Source organism: Cicer arietinum, chromosome 2 (genome assembly GCF_000331145.2).
Source record: "Cicer arietinum cultivar CDC Frontier isolate Library 1 chromosome 2, Cicar.CDCFrontier_v2.0, whole genome shotgun sequence".
Classification (NCBI taxonomy): domain Eukaryota; kingdom Viridiplantae; phylum Streptophyta; class Magnoliopsida; order Fabales; family Fabaceae; genus Cicer; species Cicer arietinum.
The window spans coordinates 51,250,214-51,270,914 of record NC_021161.2 but is presented as its reverse complement, the minus strand read 5'-3'; the positions used below and the strand labels follow the sequence as shown (position 1 = coordinate 51,270,914).

Below are 20,701 nucleotides of genomic sequence, written 5' to 3'. Positions count from 1 at the left end.
TAATGTTATCTAAAAAAACAGTGATATCATAATATTGTTTTAAATTATTTTTCTTATTTAACTTATATATTTGTATTAATAGTATAAAATAACTGTAATATTTAAAAAATATATCTTTGTAAGTTTTTATCAATTCGGTCTCATGAAAAATTATTATAAAAACCAAAACAAACCAAATCAGTTATATCTAAACCATAATCAATATGTGACTCTATTAAATAGGGACGGTTGTTGATATTGCCATGGATATTTATTGTCGTATAACCCTAGTAATATGATTATTGTTGTCACATCTTAATTTCATCATAATCCACCTATTCAACAAACACCTTAAATAAGAGAAATCAAAAGTTGGAAGAAAATGCATCTACATATATACGAATTAATGTGACTGCTACGAAGTTCGACTAGAGCCACAATTCAATATCACTAACTAGGAAAATCCCTATCACCTTCAACGATGCTTCTATCCAATGTAATAAGTGCATACAACAAAATGAAGAAACAAAGAAAACAAAAGTTAAGATAAAGTGGTCTCCCTATATCACGCCATGCGTGCGTGTATCTTTCATCATACATTGTCTATAAGTCGTGGCACGAAAAATATATATATTTAATTTATATATATTTTTATATAATCACAATCACCAAATGATTGTATATAAATATTTAATTTTTATTAAAAAATATATTTAAAGTCGTTTATATGAATAGTTGTATAATGTGATGTATGACAGTATAAAATGTTTAACACTGATAGTATTTAACAATTAAACTTAATAAATATATATATATATATATACATATATATGATGAATTAAATTGCGGTTAAAGAGTTACACTTATTTAATAATATTAAATATTTTTTTAAAATCAACCAATAAATTCAAAGTTAATATCATATAAATTATATCTATAAATTTTAATATTAATGAAAATGTGTAATTGTATATAGCGTTAATTTTGACTCATCTTGATGATATAATAAATAATTATATATATTAATGACAAAATTTATAAATATGATTTATCTGATAGTAGTTTTCAATCTAACGGTTGATTTTGAAAAATATTTATCCAAAATAATGTTATTAAGTGAATTTAACTCTTAATGCTAATATACTTTTTAAGTCTGTTCAACACTTTTGAATTCTTAAACCATAATTATTTTTCTTAACTGAATTTTGTCATTTGTATCTCCTTTATTCTTTTAAATTTTTATTTTAACTATGTATAATAGATAGTTAAATATAGACAAATACTACAATTCACTTTAGTCAAGATATTACAATATCAAATGGCATAGCAAATTTATTTTGCTAGTGATCCGACCATAACCACTAACCCAATGACATATATATAGGAACATGAATTAACACAATTTTGTTTAAAATTCACACTCATTTAGATAATATTCTTTTGACTTAATGCATGTATCAAAAAATTGAAGAATAGTAAGGACAAGATAACTACTCAAAAAAACGAGAAGAAAAAAGACAAACAATTAAAAAATACAATTTGTCAATGTGTATGGTGTGACACACTTGAATAAGATGACTCTTGTGAAGAAAACATACATAAACCAAAAAAACTAACTATTATTTCATATTTAATTTTATATTAAGTTACTATTGGTAATTCATTACATATAAATACATCACAATTTTTAATTATATTTTAATAATTAAAATGTAACAAACATCTTAAGTGATCACAAAATATATAATTCAAACATAATTATCACAACTTAATTTTATAACTCTATGATTAAAACTAACAATAAAAAATATAACACTTATAACAAACTTAATTTCATATTAAGTTACTCGTGTTAATTAATTACATATAAATATTCTAATTACATTTTAAAAATTATCACATAACAATCATCTTAAATGACCATAAAAAACACACAATAATGTAGAGAATGATAAATTAATTTTGATTATTTTTGTTGTTAATTGAAATTATGTTTTGATTTATCTTTTATGAAATCTATAAGTTAATTTAATATTTTGAAATGAGTGTTTTTTTTTTCATGAACAGTTTATATAGACAAATTCTTTTTTTTTTTGTATTAGAGGAATATAATATGTAGCCGAGTACTGGTAAGAGAAAAATAAATACAAATTATATATTATTTTGAAAATATTTAATACATTCTTAGTAGGTTTAAACAAAAATAAATAAAAACTGAAACAAAAATATTTGAATAAAAAATTTCAATATAAATGATAAAAACATTCAAATAATTTTAAATATTTATTTAGACAATAAAAATAACTAATATACAACTTTTGTATCTTTATTTTTATTATAAATGTGTGGACACATATATTTATCATGTAATGCACAAATAGAAATTAGTCAATCTAACAAATGATTTGTGTGTCGTTTTCTCTTAATAGTTATTCATGCGTGTATTTGTCCTGAACATTGATTCGAAACATTTTAAAATTTGTACAAAAAATGTTACAATTTTAATAATTTCTACATAATTTATATACTTTTTTCCTCAGATAATTTATATACTTTAATAACAATAGAGTCTACGATTATCATTTATATAAATTTTCACTTTATGTCTATGAGGTATGAGTTAAATAGTAAGATTTTGATACTGTAGAGATAATTTAAATCCAACTCGAAAATGTTATAAAATGGTGATTAGTTCCGCTTTGATTAATAATAATTTTTTTATTCCAATAAAAATTATTAATTTTTTATGATTAAACTTTAGCAAGACATCATTTTCATCATATTATTTCAAGAGTAAAAATTCTTATTTAATTACAAACTTTATAATTTCTTTTATCCCATTTATTCTTCTTATCACCTTAATTATTTATAAAATTAGTACATTAATAAATTATATATATCATCAGAAGGAAAAAAAAAATTAACACACGCAAAACATAAATAATATTCTAGTTTTAATTATTTTGAATAAAGATGGAGAGTGATTTTGTACCATAGGATATTTGGAACGCCATTGTATTGGTTATTTTAAAAAAGTACTATTTTAAAACTATTGATATGTAATGTTATTTTTATTTTAGAGTAGAATATACTCAAGTGTTTATATATGTCTAAAGGTAAATTTATTTTTGATTAATTATATATAAATTAGATTTGTTTTAGTATAAAGGAAAAGATAAAACATTACCGACTAATACAATCCAAACAAAGTATATTGAAATATGAGATTATTCATAAGATTTTGCAATTTTAGAGATGCAATTATTGTTTTTAATATTTTTTAAACTTGGAATTGGTTTAAACTTTTTTGTTTCATTAAAGTGTTCATTCCAATAATATATTTGTTAAATAGTTATAGATTTCTTTATTGTTAAAATTGTACATTTAATTATATTATGTTCTTCATTGTATATGATTTATATTAATTTTGAAACATTAGATTTTATAAATTTATGTGCTTTTTGACATTTTTAATTTTTTGATGTTCACCGTAATTCTGTCAATCTCGCCGTCAATTTAAGCATAGACTAAATGATATTATAACATTCATTCAAGAGAAGTAGTTTGTTAAAAATAATGTTGATAATAGCATTCAAAATATTAAAATAATTATTCATGTGTGTAAATATAAGTGATATATATACAAGGAACACTACATAGCAAACTATAATTTTTTTAAGGTTCAAAAATATTAAATAATAATAATAATATTTTTTATATAATAAAAACGTTAGGTAAACAAAATTGTCAAGTGAAATAAAAATTCAATACATAATGTAACCAAAACCTATAGGTATAGTATTTTGGATGAAGAACAATTTCGATTACTTTAACTATTGTTTCGTCTAAATAATTAGAATGTCAAATAAAAATTTTAAATAATTATTTGACACGGTCAAAAAACTTCAAGAGTGGATTGCAAAATATTATAAGTGAGAAAAGTTTCTGGATGTTTAAGATATAAAAAGTTTCACGTGAACATGAAATTGTTAAAAGTTAGTGATACTAAGTATTAATTTCTAAATATTTAATATTATTATGTTTCAATTATGATTTGTGTTTTTTAACTATAAAAAGAAAAGAAAAAATATTATAAGAGATGCATTCAACATCATACGGAAAAAACTTTATGATAATTATATATGATCTTCAACAATAATTGAAGACATATGAATTATATTATTAAAGTATGTGACATGAGAATGTGTCACACAAATGGGTGTGTGGGTTGTATTTCATAATGTTTTTATCATTGCTGCAACAAATTAGATGATGTATCTTCATGCGTGATACTTCGGAGATATTGGATGATTTGATATTTTTAGTGTGAGTTATTGAAATGAAAGGTTTGATGAGTAGTTAGAGTCTTTAAGTGTCACTAGGTAATAACTTGAAGTTGAAATTGCATAATGTGTGAAATAATTGTACTTGAATGAACAAATGAAAATATTTGTTTTACATTTTGGTGAAATAAAATAGAACGGAAGTAGAAGATAGACGAAGGAAGGTATCACATTGTGAGTTAACAAATATTAGCGTATATAGCATAGAGTTATCGTAAATAGAATTTGATGTTTTGTTTTAACATAGCAAATAAGTTTTGAATGAATTGATAATGTGTTACACAAATGAGAAATAATATTATTAAAGTATTTGTAAACTGAGAATGTGTGACACAAATGAGTGTAGCTTGGTTGCATTTCACATTGTCTTTATGTATGTCTTTATGTGTGTAAGTAGTTGAACTTGCATTGTGATCTTTTGAAGATAGTGTATGGTTTGTTCTTTTTTGTGAGTTATTAAAATGAAAGGTTTAATGAATAATTAGAGTCTTTAAGTGTATTGATGAATCATTAATTGATAAATTGAAGCTGAAATTGTATAAAATATTTGTACTAAATAGGTAAGTGAAAAGGGTTGCGTTACATTTTAGTGAAACAAAATAAAATAAAAGTAGAAGATAGAAGAAATAATGTAGTAGTTGAACTTACATTGTGATCTTTTAAAGATAATGTATGGTTTTTCTTTTTTACGAGTTATTAAAATGAAATGTTTAATGAATAATTAGAGTCTTTAAGTGTATTAATAAATCATTAATTGATAAATTGTATAACGTATGAAATACTTGTACTAAATAGATAAATGAAAAGATTTGCATTACATTTTGGTGAAACAAAATAAAATGAAAATAGAAGATTAAAGAAATAATGTGTTTTGAAAACTATAGAATTTTTGTTAGTTGCCAAATATTAGAGTATCTAACATAGATAAAGTTGAGTTGTTATAAATAGACTTTGAAGTTATGTCTTACTATATTATAATAAATTATAGACATAATTGATCCCACAATCTCTTAACTTAATTTCAACTAACAATTTGATTATGCCAACTATATGTCAACTTAAATAATTTTACCTAAAAGATACTCACACTTGTCACTTTTGACGGTGTTAATTTTTTCAGTTGAAAACTAATATTAAAAACAATGCCATATATAAAATTATAGAGCAAGGCATTATGATATTTTAGAGGTTGATCTAGGCCATGGCAACAGATACGAGTTTATAAAACCAAAATAGTACAAATTATACGATAGCAAAATGTCAATGGTAGAAGGAATACAGTAAATTGAGAACTATCAAAACAAAATCTACTTATATTGAAACAATTAACAATGCACATGCTCTGGATGATTCTCAAAAAAGCTTCATCCGAACATTAATTTGTTTATCTAATTCCGAGTGCACACCAACAAATATAATTATATAGATATATGTTACAACAAAAGATACAAGATACACATCTAAAATGAATTCGTAGATATATACCACTCAGAATTTTGTACTCATAGTACAAACCCAAGAAGCCATTGGAGAACTTAGAATGAACATGCATAGCTACAAGGGAAAGAATTTGCTCCATCTAAGTTAAAAATAAATAAAAATTGTGGAATATTATTCATGCAGTGTGAAGCCAAAAGTGTCATGCCCCTTTTCACTCAAAGCAGAAGAAGAGAAGCAACAAACACAGCCATACTGGATAAGAAGAAACAGACAGTAACCTTAGGTTGCGCATTTCCAGGTGGCGACTTGGTTCCGGCAGCAGGGCTAGAAGCTGGGGCTGATTCAGCAACAACAGAAGGCAAAGGTGGCTCTACCACTTCAGATTTTGTCAACGGTGGGATTGGAGCCAGAGCTGGAGGCAATGATTGAGGGCTAATGATTGAATAAAGACCACCTGTTTCAACAGCTTCCATGTAAGGAGGTGTGTTCTTTCCCAAGTTTAAGCATTTGTTTCCTGCAGAAGAATGGAAAACAGTTATGTTATGTCAATAGTTGAGAGGTAACAAATGTGATGGTATATCAGAATTCTCTAGCACTTACTTGAGTATCTACTAGCAGTTTTAGGGAAGTCTGTGATGACCCCATCAATTCCTGCTCCCTGAATATATGAGTTGATCTCCACAGTTGAATCTGAGAAGAAATCCCACGCTTGAGATACAAACTCATTGCTGAATGTTTCTACAAAAACTGAGAGATTAGAAGCTTGAAGCTTTGGCACAGTATTTGTAGCTCCCGTTATGAAGCCACTATTCTGAGGAAATACCGAGTCCTTGTTGATAACCACAGAACCCGCAAACGTTTTTATATCCTCAACAGCTGCGTTGGCAGCATCACTGACAGTCTCGTCAATCTTGTAGACAAGCTCGTAATTGGTTTTCTCCTTGAATTTCAGAAGTACAGAGCTATTAGTGGATTGAATATAAACCTTTTGGCTCCCTGGTTTATCATAACCTGCTTTGCGCAAAGCATCAATGACCTTATCGGTCACACTAAATCCTTGGTTTTCTGCAAGATAGGCTGCATTCTGATAAGAGAAGAACACAACATAATATTATTAAATGGAAAATAAGAGAAAATTAAATTTGAAACAGAGCATTTATAGGTCTAAGATATGCAATTACTATAAATCATCCCAATGCACAAATAGAAACCAAATAGTTTTTCAGGTTGAAATTATTCGGCAGTCGGTCATTTTCCATTTTTTTTGTTACAAACAAAAATGTGACAAAGTACTAGTAGAACACAATACTGACAGAAAAATATTTCATTATCTTACCACAGTCGTACAGAATTTTACAAGGAAGACATAAGGCTACCAAACATTTGTGAAGTAACTGTCATTACAATGCAAAAATAATGCAAGATAGACTTAATAACTTCTGTTCTTAATTCCTTAATTATGCAGGTCTTTCAAAGCAACAAGGTGAAACCAGGTAACAAGGCATATTAGTTCAATAACTGGCCCTAAACCATTTTCATCCAAATTAGCACTATACTTTATCGATATTGTGAGTTTGAAAAACAGCTGAAGAATGAATTCTATATAGCAACGATAGGCATGATATTACGCACCTCAACTATGATCAAGACTCCAGATAGAGAAGTATGATTTTTTGTCAACGATAAGAAATCTGATAATGTTACAAATGTCCCAGCTTTCTTATATTTTGGATTCCTGAACAATGTGTATTTTGTATAAGGGTTGATTATTGAGGCTGCAGAGCAAAATAGAGAACAAAAAATATGTCAATTACTTTTTTATAACATTGCATATATTTTATTTTTTCATCACAATGCAAATCAATAAAAACAACAGATGGCAAAGTGCAAAACACCAAAAGATACAGGAGGGAAAATTTTTCCATGGAAAACTATCTGTGAAACTTTTGATAATCCTACTAAATGAAGTTCTACGTCAATTTTCTCAATTATTCCTAAACCACAAGTTTTTAATGTGTATATCTCTCTCAAATAAAATGCTGAATAATATTAAACCACTGGAAAAAAAAAACTACAGAAGCTTCTTTGACTTACGGGTCAGGCCTTTTATATCAGCCCATGTCAAGTTGAATGTGAATATGCCACTGCTAGATTTAATCTCAGGGATAGTCATGGCATATCCGCTGAAGCTTGATTGAGCAACGTTGGTACTCTCAAAAAGATCAATGGAGCTTAAGCAAAATGGTATTCCATCCTTTGATATTTGAACAGGACAGTCAAGAACATCCGCACCATCTAATATGGCATTTTTATATGCCAAGTCAGTACAAGCTGGATAATCTCCACTTGCTCCATATTTTGAGATAATCAATGTTTTATCTGAAACATAATTAAAAGTGAGAGCAACAAGTCAGCAATGATGAACAGTATGCTGCCACAGAATGATGGAAATCATGCAAAGGAACCACTAGAAATTACTAATGAACAATATGACAATGCATATTCCAGATAAAAACAAAATTTACCTTTTCGTGTAGCATTGGCACCTAGGTGAGCAAAGCAACCTGCACAGTGAGAAGATAAACTCAACACCTACTTAAATAGAGACAAAAGAATAATACACACAAGCATAAGATTGGAAGGATATAAGTGATAATATCTGATTTTACTCCTCTCAAATAATTAGAATGTTTACATACGACACATATTTTCCTTTCCCATTCAAGCATATGTACTTAGTGAACAAGATTTTGATCAAATAAAATGCATTCTATTTGTGGAAAGCATAATGACAAAAATGGAGGAAAAAAGTTAAATAACTTACCTATAGCTTCGGATGGAGTTATGGGAAAATCAGTCAGCACACCATCAACAGAGAAGTCACCATTATCGATGAATTGAAGGTACTCAGCAAGAGGATCATAACTGTAATTATAGCTATTTACAACATCATTTGAAAAATCTGATGCATAAACTTCCAGCCCAGCTTTATGTGCATCTGAAACCAAAGTGGTATGTTGTTGTAGATAAAGACTAGCATCTACAGGCCATATGTATTCCTTGGGAACAAGAATTCCGGAAGCAAATGTCTTGATAAACGTAAGATTTTTTAATAGTGAACCATAAGTTTGATTGGTTGATGGGTCTGTATCGTCCTGATTGAGAAACCTGAAGACAAGTTTCGTTATTTTTGGGTCGAAGCGTGTTGTAATACTTCTCAGAAAACCAACCTCGGGCGATGAGATATAACTGACAGGCACTCTTCTAGAAACTGAAAGTACATAGCTTCTCATGCTCAACTTGTGCTGTGTATAGAACGCATCATGCTGCAAAATATCAGAGAAAGCAAGAGTTAATTTTAGAACAATCAAGGAGATCGACTAAATCATGAGAATGAATTGAATTATACATTCCATTTACCTGAATATTCAACCACAGATTTGGTTTTTGTGGCGCCACTGATTTGACTACATCATCAACAGTAAGAATTAAATAACCATTGGCATCAAGCAGAGCTGACCGAGAAAATACTCCCTGAGATACTGTCCAACAATGAAAAAATGTCACAAACCATAGAAACAGATAACTTCAAAACTCACTAGTATGCCAAACATAGAAAATACCTTAAATCATAAAACACATGTATGTCATACAAAAGAATCAATCATTCCACAAAATAACAATAATCTACATCAATAAAAATACATCTTTATCATGACTGAAACTTACAGAAGACATTGGATAAGTCCTCCAAGGTGTAATCCACGGAAAAATAGCCACGGGTGGATACACCATTAACCGAGTAACTCGTAGTTTTATTTGGGATAGCAATTGAAACGTAAGTAGAATTTAAAAGGTTGACATTTGGAAGGCAAATCCCAGCTGCATCTTTTGTCAATTGCACATCACACCATAGAGCAACATCCGGTAAGCTCGTTTGTAAGGCCAAACTATAAGCAGCACCACTTGAATCGGGAAATATCCCCGAAAAACCACCATGTGCTATGACCAACGGTGGATTACCTGCAAAACAATCAACAAGAGTAAGTCTGAAGGCCACCTAGCACAGAGTGGAACCAAAAAAGAAAAAGAAAATATAAACAAAAAATAGAGGAAAGAGAGGTGCATGAGTCATTGAATTCAAGTACATATTCAAAAATGGAAAATTGTATCAAGTTATGAGATTATATCAAGAATTACATTCAGGTCCAATTAAGGTAAGTTTCTAACTACCTCCCAAAAGCTTCTCAATTAAAACAAGTTTTATGATTCTTCCCTAACGAAAAAGTCCAAGTTAAACGAAAAGAGCTCATTGAAAAACTTGAGACACGAAAACTAATTTCAACTTACATGCAAAATTATTGTTTAAAAGACTCGTAACAATTGCAAGATTCCTTTAATTCAACAAGCTTATCCAAACTGATTTTCAATGTGTGATTTGGCTATAAGAGGAAAAGAATCTATTAAAGACCAAAATTGTCCTTAACTAAAACAACAACTATAACTAGTAGTTTCATTTTCAAGTAAGATTTTCCATGATTCATTTCAATAAACATCAAACTCTTCTTAACTTCTACTCCCTCCGGAGCGAAATATAAGCAAAAATAACATCAGAAAAGTTGATGTATATGGTTAAAACAAATTAAAACGAAATTAATCAATTTTTCATATATTTGTTTTGCTTATATTGCATTGAAGAGTCGTATATCTAAATCTAGTCATAAACATCTTAACATAGTGATAAACCACTTAATTAATCAACATTTATGAGAAACCAAATCCCTTCTAAGCTCAAATTAAAAAATCAAAGTTTAATTATAAACTAAGTTTAGATCCTCCACTTCATAGCTAATCATAATGATAATCATAAACATTCTTCTTCTACTTAAATATGCAATAAGCAACTGAAGAAAAAATCACAAAGAAGAAAAATTAACACCTACCGGTAAGTGTATTCCAATCAGATCTCTTGTTAGTTTGAGCAGAAACAAGAGTTAGAAAAAGAGAGTTTAGAAGAAGAAGAAGCAGAGGGAGTGTAGCAGAGAGAGCGCGTGGTTTACACATCCCGGCAAGTTTGGCGGTTAAGGGTGAAGTGATGAAGCAACCCAACCACTGTGTGTGTGAGGTATTGAATTCAAGAAGAAAAACAACCTAGCTATTTTTGATCTTCTCTTACTTTCATAAATTTAATTATAGTATATACTATTTATAAAAATGTACTTTGTAATATAGTATTTTATTATTTTTTGATTATGAAGACTAATCAACGAATATATGAAGTGGACAAAGCTGGATTGAGCTAAGCCGCGGTAATGTATTGATTGACTGTTGTAGGTGCACTACTGGGGTCCACAACATGGTTGTCACTCTCTGGCGTGTTTCCACGTGGCGGATTTTCGTTGGTTTCTCAAAATGAAACAAAACGGCTGCGTTTGGGTGGGTTTCTTGTTTCCACAGGACCACAACTCCACTTAGTGAGAACGTGCCAAATGCTGTTTTGTGAGATTACAACTCAATAAATTAAAAGGGTGTGTTTGATTCCTTCAAACCTAAATATTTTATAATTTTATTTTATCACAAAATTTGAATAGCTTATTATTTTTTGGTGTAAACAGACGGGCAAGACCCTAAATTTAAATAATAAGGGTATAAGTTTAATAGTATAGTTTCGTGAGACTTTTTTTTTCAAGAGTTAATAAGAGAACTCGGTTTGAATTTATTAAAATATTGATGTTAATTAGTGAATTGTGGCACTTTTCAATTCTTGATTTCTTTCTTAAATATTATTCCAATATCACTTGCATTTTGTGTCCACTATTCTTCGCGATAACTTGTATTTTTTATATGTGAATTTAAAGTGTAAATTTTATATGTTTTTGCACTGTATTTTGAAATCACTTAATTTTAAAGTGTAAGACATGATTAATTTAGTCCGTTATTTGCTCTCTTTCATTGGAAACAAAATATTTTTTATTTAAAATATTTCACGGCAAAAAAAGTATCGATACAATTAAGAGACATGTTTATTAAATTAAGATCCAACAACTTACATTTTGATTTCTTAAATTAAATTCAAAATAAATACTCAAAATGTCAACATTCTGATTTGAATCTTACAACTTCAATTTTGGATGTAGATTTTTAGGGAAAGTTGCAATGACGCATATGGATTCTAAAATAAAAAATTAAATATATTTTTTTAATTAGATTTTTAATATCAGACAGTTTATAATATTTTGATTGCGAGAATCATTTTCTATATTACAAAATCTATATTGTTCAATTTCCTTAATACATCAATCTCGTTATTTTTCATCTTAATCCTAAACAAATCCATCTAAAATTCTAAGTTAAGCATCTCTTTTGTAATTTTACTCGCAACATATTATTTTTGTTGTTCATCTAAAATGTTTTTGCATTGGAATTTTTTTTAATACATCCAAAATACTAAAAAGAAAAACGAAAAATTAAGATGGAAATTGATCCTATATGAAGTGTTTTACGTCATAAGTCATTCAAAAGATTGTAGGTTCTTCTATCACAAAGGATTTAAAATGCATGGTTTACATTTTTCGTCAACTTCATGGCATTATCACTTTGATGGGATGGTTTACATGTTTCTGCAACATGCTTTATCAAACAATTAACAACTTGTTTACTTGGTCCACTTATAGGATAAATTAATCTTGAGTCAAGTCAACAAGAATAGATAATTGTACATTGTATTTTATATATTTTTAAGAAAATAGCGATCAAAAGTGCGATTTTTTTACCATTCTATAATTAACTTCTTAACTCTCTCATCTTAATTACTAAGTCAATTTTATATTTTTTAAATTTATTTATTTTTCACGTTGTGTGAAACTCAAATCGACAATAAATTATCTCTAAGAGTCTGTTAAAAAAATAAAATTCAGTTAACCTAAATCATAAATTAATAAAATTATAATACTATTATTAAAATTTAAATGTATTCACATGTGAAATTTTGTTTTATAAAATTATTAAAATAATTTATTTTAACTTTTTCATCTCTCGTTTTCTTTTCATTCAAATTTCAATTGCATCAAACTCTTATCTTTTTTCATTCAAAAATAAATTATTTATCAAATATTTGATTTAAAATATTCTGAAATTGAAAAAAAAAATGCAACGGTTAAGAGACATATAACTTACATTTTGATTTTATTAAATTAGATTCAAAATAGATACTCAAAATGTTATCATTCTAATCTTAATACAATGACTTCAATTTCCTTAGTGCAACAACCTCCTCATTCTTCAACTTGTCCGAAAACAAATCCATCTAAAATTATAAATTGAGCATCTCCTTGCAATTTTATTCTCAACATATTTTTGTTGTTCTTCGAGGATGTTCTTACATTAGAAAAAATTAAGACAAAGACATTGCTCTTAGTCCATCCAAAATATTAAAAAAAAAAATTAAGATGGAAATAAATTCTATGTATGAAGTGTTTTACGTGTCATAAGTCATACAAAAAATGGTAGGTTCCATTACAAAGGATTTAAAATGCACGGTTTACATTTTTCGTCTACTGTATAACATGATCACATTTTGTTTTGCTTTGACAAGTATGACATGATCACTTGATTGGATGGTTTACATTTTTCTGCAACATGCATTAACAAACCAATTACCAACTTGTTTACTTGGTCCACTTGATAACATAAATTTATATTGAGTCAAGTCAACAAGAATCGATAATTGTTTCACATATTTTATATATCTCAATACTCCTTGCATTTCAAAAGATTATTTCACACAAATAAAAAATATATATAAATGAATAAAAGAGAATTGTGGTTTTATTAAATTATTTATATAAATTATTGATTCATTTTCAATGTCATAAATACAAAATAGAGAATAATAATTTGAAGATAGTACCTACAATATTAATTAGAGAGTACAATTAGAATAAAATAATTAAAGTTGTATTGAAAATCAAAAGTGACAATAATTTTGAGACAAATACTTTTTGTAAATGTGATAACTAGTTCAAAACGAAAGAATTATTATTGATAATATCATTAAAATTTAGCAAATGATGGAGATCAAAATTGCAATCTCCTGACTTCTCCACTTCACTCGTTAACTCTGTCACTACCTTATATTTTTTTTAATCATAATATCACTTTTAATTATATTTTTACTTCAAATGAAAATTAAAAATATATATATTTGATTGTACACTCTCAATCCTACAATATAAGTTATTTGGCAAAAAAATCATTTTATTTTATATGTTGTATTAATAATGGATATCAGTGTTACTTTTCCTATTGTACATTTTTGTATTTATTATTCTCTTCTTTGAGACATATATTATGGAATGGAAGGAGTGTTTCATGTCATTTCATAAAATGATAATTTTGATTACAAAGTATAAGTTGATTCTATTTTTAATCTATACATAAACCAAAACATAACTTTATCTGACTCAACGAAAGCGTGTTTTTGGTCATTTATTAAATTACTTACGATGATCGAATTGTATTAGTATAATTTTATATAATATAATGCATCTCTATCAAAAAAATTATATATTATTTATGTGGGTTTAATTGAAGAGATAACCGCGTTCGGCGTTCCACTTCGACGACATACAAGTGTTTTTCTGGACAACAATGACATACAGATATTGAAAAAAAAAAAAAAAAAAAAAAAAAAAAAAAAAAAAAAAAAAAAAAAAATTAAAAAGATTCATACGTTAATGACTTGCCTCAAAAAACAAATAATAAGACCACTTTTATGATGGCAGTGGTTAACCACTTAACCAGAAGGGCCCCTTTTTTCCTTACAAAAAATGGCAGTGGTCATGGTAAAGAAAGAGTTAACAGAGCATAAGACATAATCGCATATATAGTAAGATCATCTATTGTCACATTGTAAGCTATTTCTTCATTGTACATATTTCCAACGTTTCTAATAATAATAATAATAACAATAATTATTATTATTATTATTATTATTATTATTATTATTATTATTATTATTATTAAATATATACATTTGATAATTTTTAATCATTATATTAAGTTTAGCTAAAATAAAATTAGTATATCATAACTTGTTATCTTCATCCATATGACTAATGTTTTGATTTTCTTTTTTTTTTTTTTTTGTATTTAAGGATAATACACAATTACAAATACCAATTTCATAAAAAGATTAAAGTCCACTTTCAAACATTACATGAACATTTCAGAAAACAAACATTATAAGAAAGAAAATGCTCATCTGACATTTTTTTTCCGCATCTCAAATACATTACCGAAAACTAAGATCCGAACGAGAATTCGGTAAAAAGTAAAAAAATTGAAGAATTGAATGAGATTTACTTTTATCTTAGTAATAATAAAGGCGAGGGCTAGATGAGAGACTTCCACACATCTCACATTGTGAATAACCCCTCATTAATAATTTTAATATCATTTAAGTCCTTAAACTTTTACAAAATTAAATACCCTTCTCTACTTCTCCTTCATATTCTCGCTAGAGCCACCACCCCTCCAACTTGTTCGCCTCTCTTTCACACATCTCACACAGGAAATAAGCCCTCATTTGCAATTTTAACACAATTTTAGAGTCCATTCTTTTTTTAAATAAAAATGTTGCTCACTCTTCTCTACACTCTTTCATAATCTACTCAACGAAAGGTGATACCTACTAAGAATTCATCTAACTAAAAAGAGAGGACATGATTTTCACTCAAAGCAAAACAAGAGAAGCTACAAGTACAAACACAGCCACATTGGACAAGAAGCATACAGTAACCTTAGGCTGCACATTTTTGTGTGGCGAATTGGTTCCATCAGCAGGACTAGAAGCTGGGGCTATTTTAGTAACAGGAGGCAAAGGTGGCTCTACCACTTCAGAATTAGTCAAGGATGGGAGTGGAGCTAGAGCTGGAGGCAATGATTCAGAGGGAATAATTCCATAAAGACTACCTGCTTGAACAGGTTGCATGTAAGGAGGTACCTTATCACCCAAGTTTAAGCATTTGTTTCCTGCACAATAATGGTTCCATCAGAATTCTCTATAAGTGGTATGTAACAACTAACAACAGATTTATGGTACATTAACATCATAATTCTCTATCACTTACTTGAGTATCTATTAGCAGTTTTAGGGAAGTCTGTGATGACCCCATCGATTCCTGCTTCTTGAATAAATGAGTTGATCTCAACAATTGGATCTGAGAAGAAATCCCATGCCTGAGATACAAACTCATTGCTGAACGTTTCCACGAAAACTGAGAGGTTAGAAGCTTTTAGCTTTGGCACAGTCCTTGTTAAAGAGCTGGTAAGGAAGGCGACGTCACGAGGAAATACAGAGACCTTGTCGACAACAACTGAACCAGCGAAGCTTTTTATATCCTCAACGGCTGCGTCAGCAACATCACCGACAGTCTCGTCAATCTTGTAGACAAGCTCATAACTAGTTTTTTCCTTGAACTTCAAAAGTACAGAGCTATTAGTGGATTGAATATAAACTTTTTGGCTTCCTGGTTTATCATAACCTGCTTTGCTCAAAGCATCGATGACTGCATCGGTCACACTTAATCCCTGCTTTTCTGCAAGATAGGCTGCGTTCTGATAACATAAGAACACAACATCATGTTATTCAATTGAAAATAAAATTTAAACCAAAACATTTATAGGCCTGGCATATGCTATTATTATAAATCACCTCAATGCCCAAATAGAAACCAAATTGTTTTTAGTTGGTTGAAATAATTCAGGGGGCAGAGTTAGCGATGAAATATTGAAATTCACAGGAATGTCACCATTGCAATAATAATGCATGATAGGCTTAATATTTTTTGTTCTAATTTCCCTGATTATGCAACAGGATTTACAAAGCAACAAGGTTAAACCAGGTAACCAGTCATACAAACTATTTAACTAAGGATAAGTGGCGCTAAACCATTTTTATTTTCATACAAATTTGCACTAAACCTTGTCAATTTTGTGAGTTTGAATAACAGCTGAAAGAATGAATTCTATACACGAATAATAGGCATGGAAAAACGCACCTCAACAATGATCAAGACGCCTGATAGAGAAGTCTGATTTTTTGTCAACAACAAGAAATCTGATAATGTTACAAATGTCCCAGCATTCTTATATTTTGGATCCCTGACCAAACTGTATTTTGCAAAAAAAGGGTTCACTATTGAGGCTGCAGAGAAAATAGGGAACCGAAATATAAGTTAACACTGAATGTATTTTATTTCTTCATCACAATGCAAATCAATAAAAACAGCAGGTGGAATAACTAAAATACACAGAAGTTTCTTTGACTTACGGGTCAGGCCTTTTATATCAGTCCACGTCAAGTTGAATGTAAATATGCCATTTCCAGGTTTGATCTCAGGGATACTCATGGCATATCGGCTGAAACTTGATTTTACAGCTGTGGTACTCTCTCCAAGATCAGCGGAGCTTAAGCAAAATGGTATTCCATCCTTTGACATTTGAACAGGACAGTCAAGAACATCCACACCATCTAATATGGCCTTGTTATATGCTAAGTCGGTACAGGCTGGATAATCTCCACTTGCTCCACATTTTGAGATAATTAAAGTTTTATCTGGGACGTAATTAAAAGTGAGAGCAACAGGTCAACCGTGATGCACGTTATGGTGTCATAGAATGAAGGAAAATGATTAATGAACTACATGAGAATACATATTCCAAATCAAAATAAAATTTACCTCTTTTCGTGGAATTGGTGCCAAGGTGAGCAAAGCAACCTGCATAATGAGAATACAAACTCAACATCTTCTTAAATAGATGAAAAATAATAGAACACGCAACACAAGCAAACAGATATGTCCTGAGGTTACCATTTCTATGTATGTAAAATACACCACACCTATGTCTTATGCTTTAGAGGATGTAAAACAGTAAAAGCATTTAAAAATTGATGAAGAAAATGCCAGTTTGAAAAGTTAATAACCATGCAAAACCTAGAGGATGAAAATCATTATTTGATTCATTGCAGCATAGAAATTGAACACAGATGAAATTCTTGTGATATTTGCTTAAATGGCACTCCTTCAATTCCTAACCTTTGTAGTTTGAGCAAATAGGCAATGAACAATCTTGTAAAGATGAACTAGCTTATAGATATCATTTTAAAATTATAAAAATTTATTGAAGCAGATAGGTAATGACGGGATAAAATGTATTTTTTCCCCTCCCACTGAAACTTCTCCATCCAAGCACACCCTAAGCGAATAAAATTTTGATTAAATAACCTGCATTGTATTTGTGGCATGCCATTTCCAACAAAACAGAGCAAAAAAAAGAAAATAACTTACCTATAGCTGCAGAAGGAGTTACGGGAAAATCTGACAAAACACCATCGACGGAGAATTCACCATTATCAATGAATTGGAGGTACTCAGCAAGAGGATCGTAACTGTAATTAAAGCTAAATGAGGCATCATTTGCAAAACCTGATGCAAAAACTTCCAGCCCCAATTTATGTGCATCTGAGACCAAAGAGGTATGTGGTTGTAGATAGAGACTATCATCTACAGGCCATATGTATCCCTTGGGAACAAGAATTCCGGAAGCAAACGATTTGATAAACGTAAGATTTTTTAACAGTGAACCATAAGTCTGATTGGTTGATGGGTCTGTTTCATTCTGATCGAGAAACCTGAAGATAAATTTTGTCTTTTTCGGGTTTAAGCGTGGTTTAATACTTCTCAGAAAACCAATCTCAGGTGACGAGATATAATTAACACGCACTCTTCTAGATACTGAAAGTACAAATCTTTTCATGCTCAACTTGTGTTGCGCGTAGAATGCATCATGCTGCAAAATATCATCGAAAGCAAGAGTTAGTTTTAGAACAAACAAGGAGACTAAATCATAAGAATGGATCCTACAGTCCATTTACCTGAATATTCAACCACAAACCTGGTGTTTGTGGCGCCCCTGATTTGACTACATCATCAACAGTAAGAATCATATAAGTGCCATCAAACACGGGTGACCGAGAGTATACTACCTGTTTTACTGTCGAGTAAACACACCAAAAAATGTAAGAAATCATGAAAATAAATCATCACAAAAAAATCAATCAGAGAAAGGATTTTACATATATGTAATAGAGAGGAATCAGCTAGTCCACAAAATACTGATAATCTATAACATTATAAAACTAGATATTTAACACAGAGTTAAACTTACAGGGGACATTGGATAAATCCTTGAGGGTGTAATCCAGAGAAAAATATCCATTGGTGGGTACATTATTAACATTGTAAGTTGTACTTTTATTTGGGAAAATATAGGAAATGAAAGTAGAATTGTCAAGTATGACATTTGGAAGGCAAATCCCAACTTCATCTTTGGTTAATTGCACATCACACCATATAGAGACTTCCGGTCCGCTCGTCATGACGGCCAAATTATAGGCAACTTCACTAGACTGAGGAAAAACTCCTGAAAATCCGCCATGTGCTACAACCAATGGTGGATTTCCTGCCAAACAATCACACAAAGTAAGTTACTAATGCACCTACCAAAAAAGAGTTGAAGCTCCTCTTTACGGAAAAACAAAAAAAACAAACAGAAAATATAAATAAAGACTAGAGGAAAAATAGTTTGAGTCATTCAATTCAAATACATATTCTTAAATGGAAAATTGAATCAACAATTACATAAATTTCCGGAAAACAAAAAATCTCAATTTAAACAAGTCTGTAGATCATCCCCTAAACTTTTAAGCTAACAAGAGAGCTTCTAAAAACTCATAATCTATGAAACACAAATAGGACACTAACACGTCTACACCAACAATAATTTAAGAAAATAAATTACATTGATTGTCGTATCAGTGTCATACACCAGAACACATCTTTGATCCGAAGTATCAGTGCTGCAGAGCTCATAATTATTACAAAAATTTAAAAAAAAAAAAATCAAGAAGCTTATCCAAACTGAGTTTCATTAAGTGATTTGAACATGCATGTCTAGTAGTACTAAGGCATTTACTTAATCAACATTAATGAAAAATTAAGTCCGTACTAAGATGAAATTAAGCAATAATTGAAAGTTACTAAGCATAAGACATACCGGTGAGTGTGTTCCATGGAGATCTATCACTCCGAGCAGAGTGAAGAAGATGAAAGAGAAGAGCGAGTGTAGAGAAGAGAGCGCGTGGAGTCCACATTCCTACAAGCTTGATGAAGTGATGAAGAAAAGCAAAGTGAAGCACTTAAAGAATGTAGAAGAGTTGTGAATTGTGATAATTACGTATTAACATACGTGGCAGGTGATGATTGGTGGAATGGCTAATGTTGGCAAATGGCGAAAATGGAAGAATTTGAAGTTGGTTTCCATTTCCAGTAACCACCGTCCCATAGAGGGAGAAACAGCGTTTTTCAGATTTTATTGCCATTTTTATTATTTAAGAAAGTAAGAAAAATTAAATTTAATGCAGTTAAACAAAAATGTGTTGAGGAGTAGCGTTGTAATCACAATCGTGTTTCTAGTTTCAACGTTCTTTCTAGCTTTGTGCTGTGGGGCGGTGCAAACTAAAAACGGAAACCACTTTGAATGCTGCTGGCATAAGATTAAAACGCGCTAAAAGTGTTATGTATATAAATAATATTTCAATATCTATTTTACACTTATTTTGTAGTATATTTTTAGTCAAAGGATAATAATTGTAATATATTTCATTAAAAAAGAATAGCAATATAGCCTAATTAAAGAATTGAAATAGCCAACTTTCTTTGTTCTAGGTGAGAAAAGAAATATAATTGTTGACTTACCTACTACTACTACTACTATTATTATTATTATTATTATTATTATTATTATTATTATTATTATTATTATTATTATTATTATTATTATTATTATTATTATTATTATTATTATTATTATTATTA

The 20,701-nt window shown here is 29.4% G+C and overlaps 2 protein-coding genes across 2 annotated transcripts; both read right to left on the bottom strand.

Moving 5' to 3' along the window:
* Positions 1 to 5,615: 5,615 nt before the first annotated feature.
* On the bottom strand, positions 5,616 to 10,965 carry LOC101493383 (glycerophosphodiester phosphodiesterase GDPDL4-like). Its single transcript, XM_004491394.4, has 9 exons — positions 10,706 to 10,965; positions 9,492 to 9,785; positions 9,183 to 9,304; positions 8,587 to 9,088; positions 8,288 to 8,326; positions 7,857 to 8,141; positions 7,395 to 7,537; positions 6,363 to 6,846; positions 5,616 to 6,276 (listed from the first exon to the last, which is right to left on the bottom strand). Exons 1-9 carry the CDS (start codon positions 10,824 to 10,826, stop codon positions 5,978 to 5,980), a joined length of 2,289 nt encoding a protein of 762 aa, XP_004491451.1. The 5' UTR covers positions 10,827 to 10,965; the 3' UTR covers positions 5,616 to 5,977.
* Positions 10,966 to 14,929: 3,964 nt separating this feature from the next.
* LOC101493060 (glycerophosphodiester phosphodiesterase GDPDL3-like) lies at positions 14,930 to 20,283 on the bottom strand. The gene is made up of 9 exons (XM_004491393.4): positions 19,881 to 20,283; positions 18,993 to 19,286; positions 18,700 to 18,818; positions 18,113 to 18,614; positions 17,504 to 17,542; positions 17,095 to 17,379; positions 16,823 to 16,968; positions 15,893 to 16,379; positions 14,930 to 15,794 (listed from the first exon to the last, which is right to left on the bottom strand). Exons 1-9 carry the CDS (start codon positions 19,975 to 19,977, stop codon positions 15,496 to 15,498), a joined length of 2,268 nt encoding a protein of 755 aa, XP_004491450.1. The 5' UTR covers positions 19,978 to 20,283; the 3' UTR covers positions 14,930 to 15,495.
* Between the last annotated feature and the right edge of the window lie 418 nt (positions 20,284 to 20,701).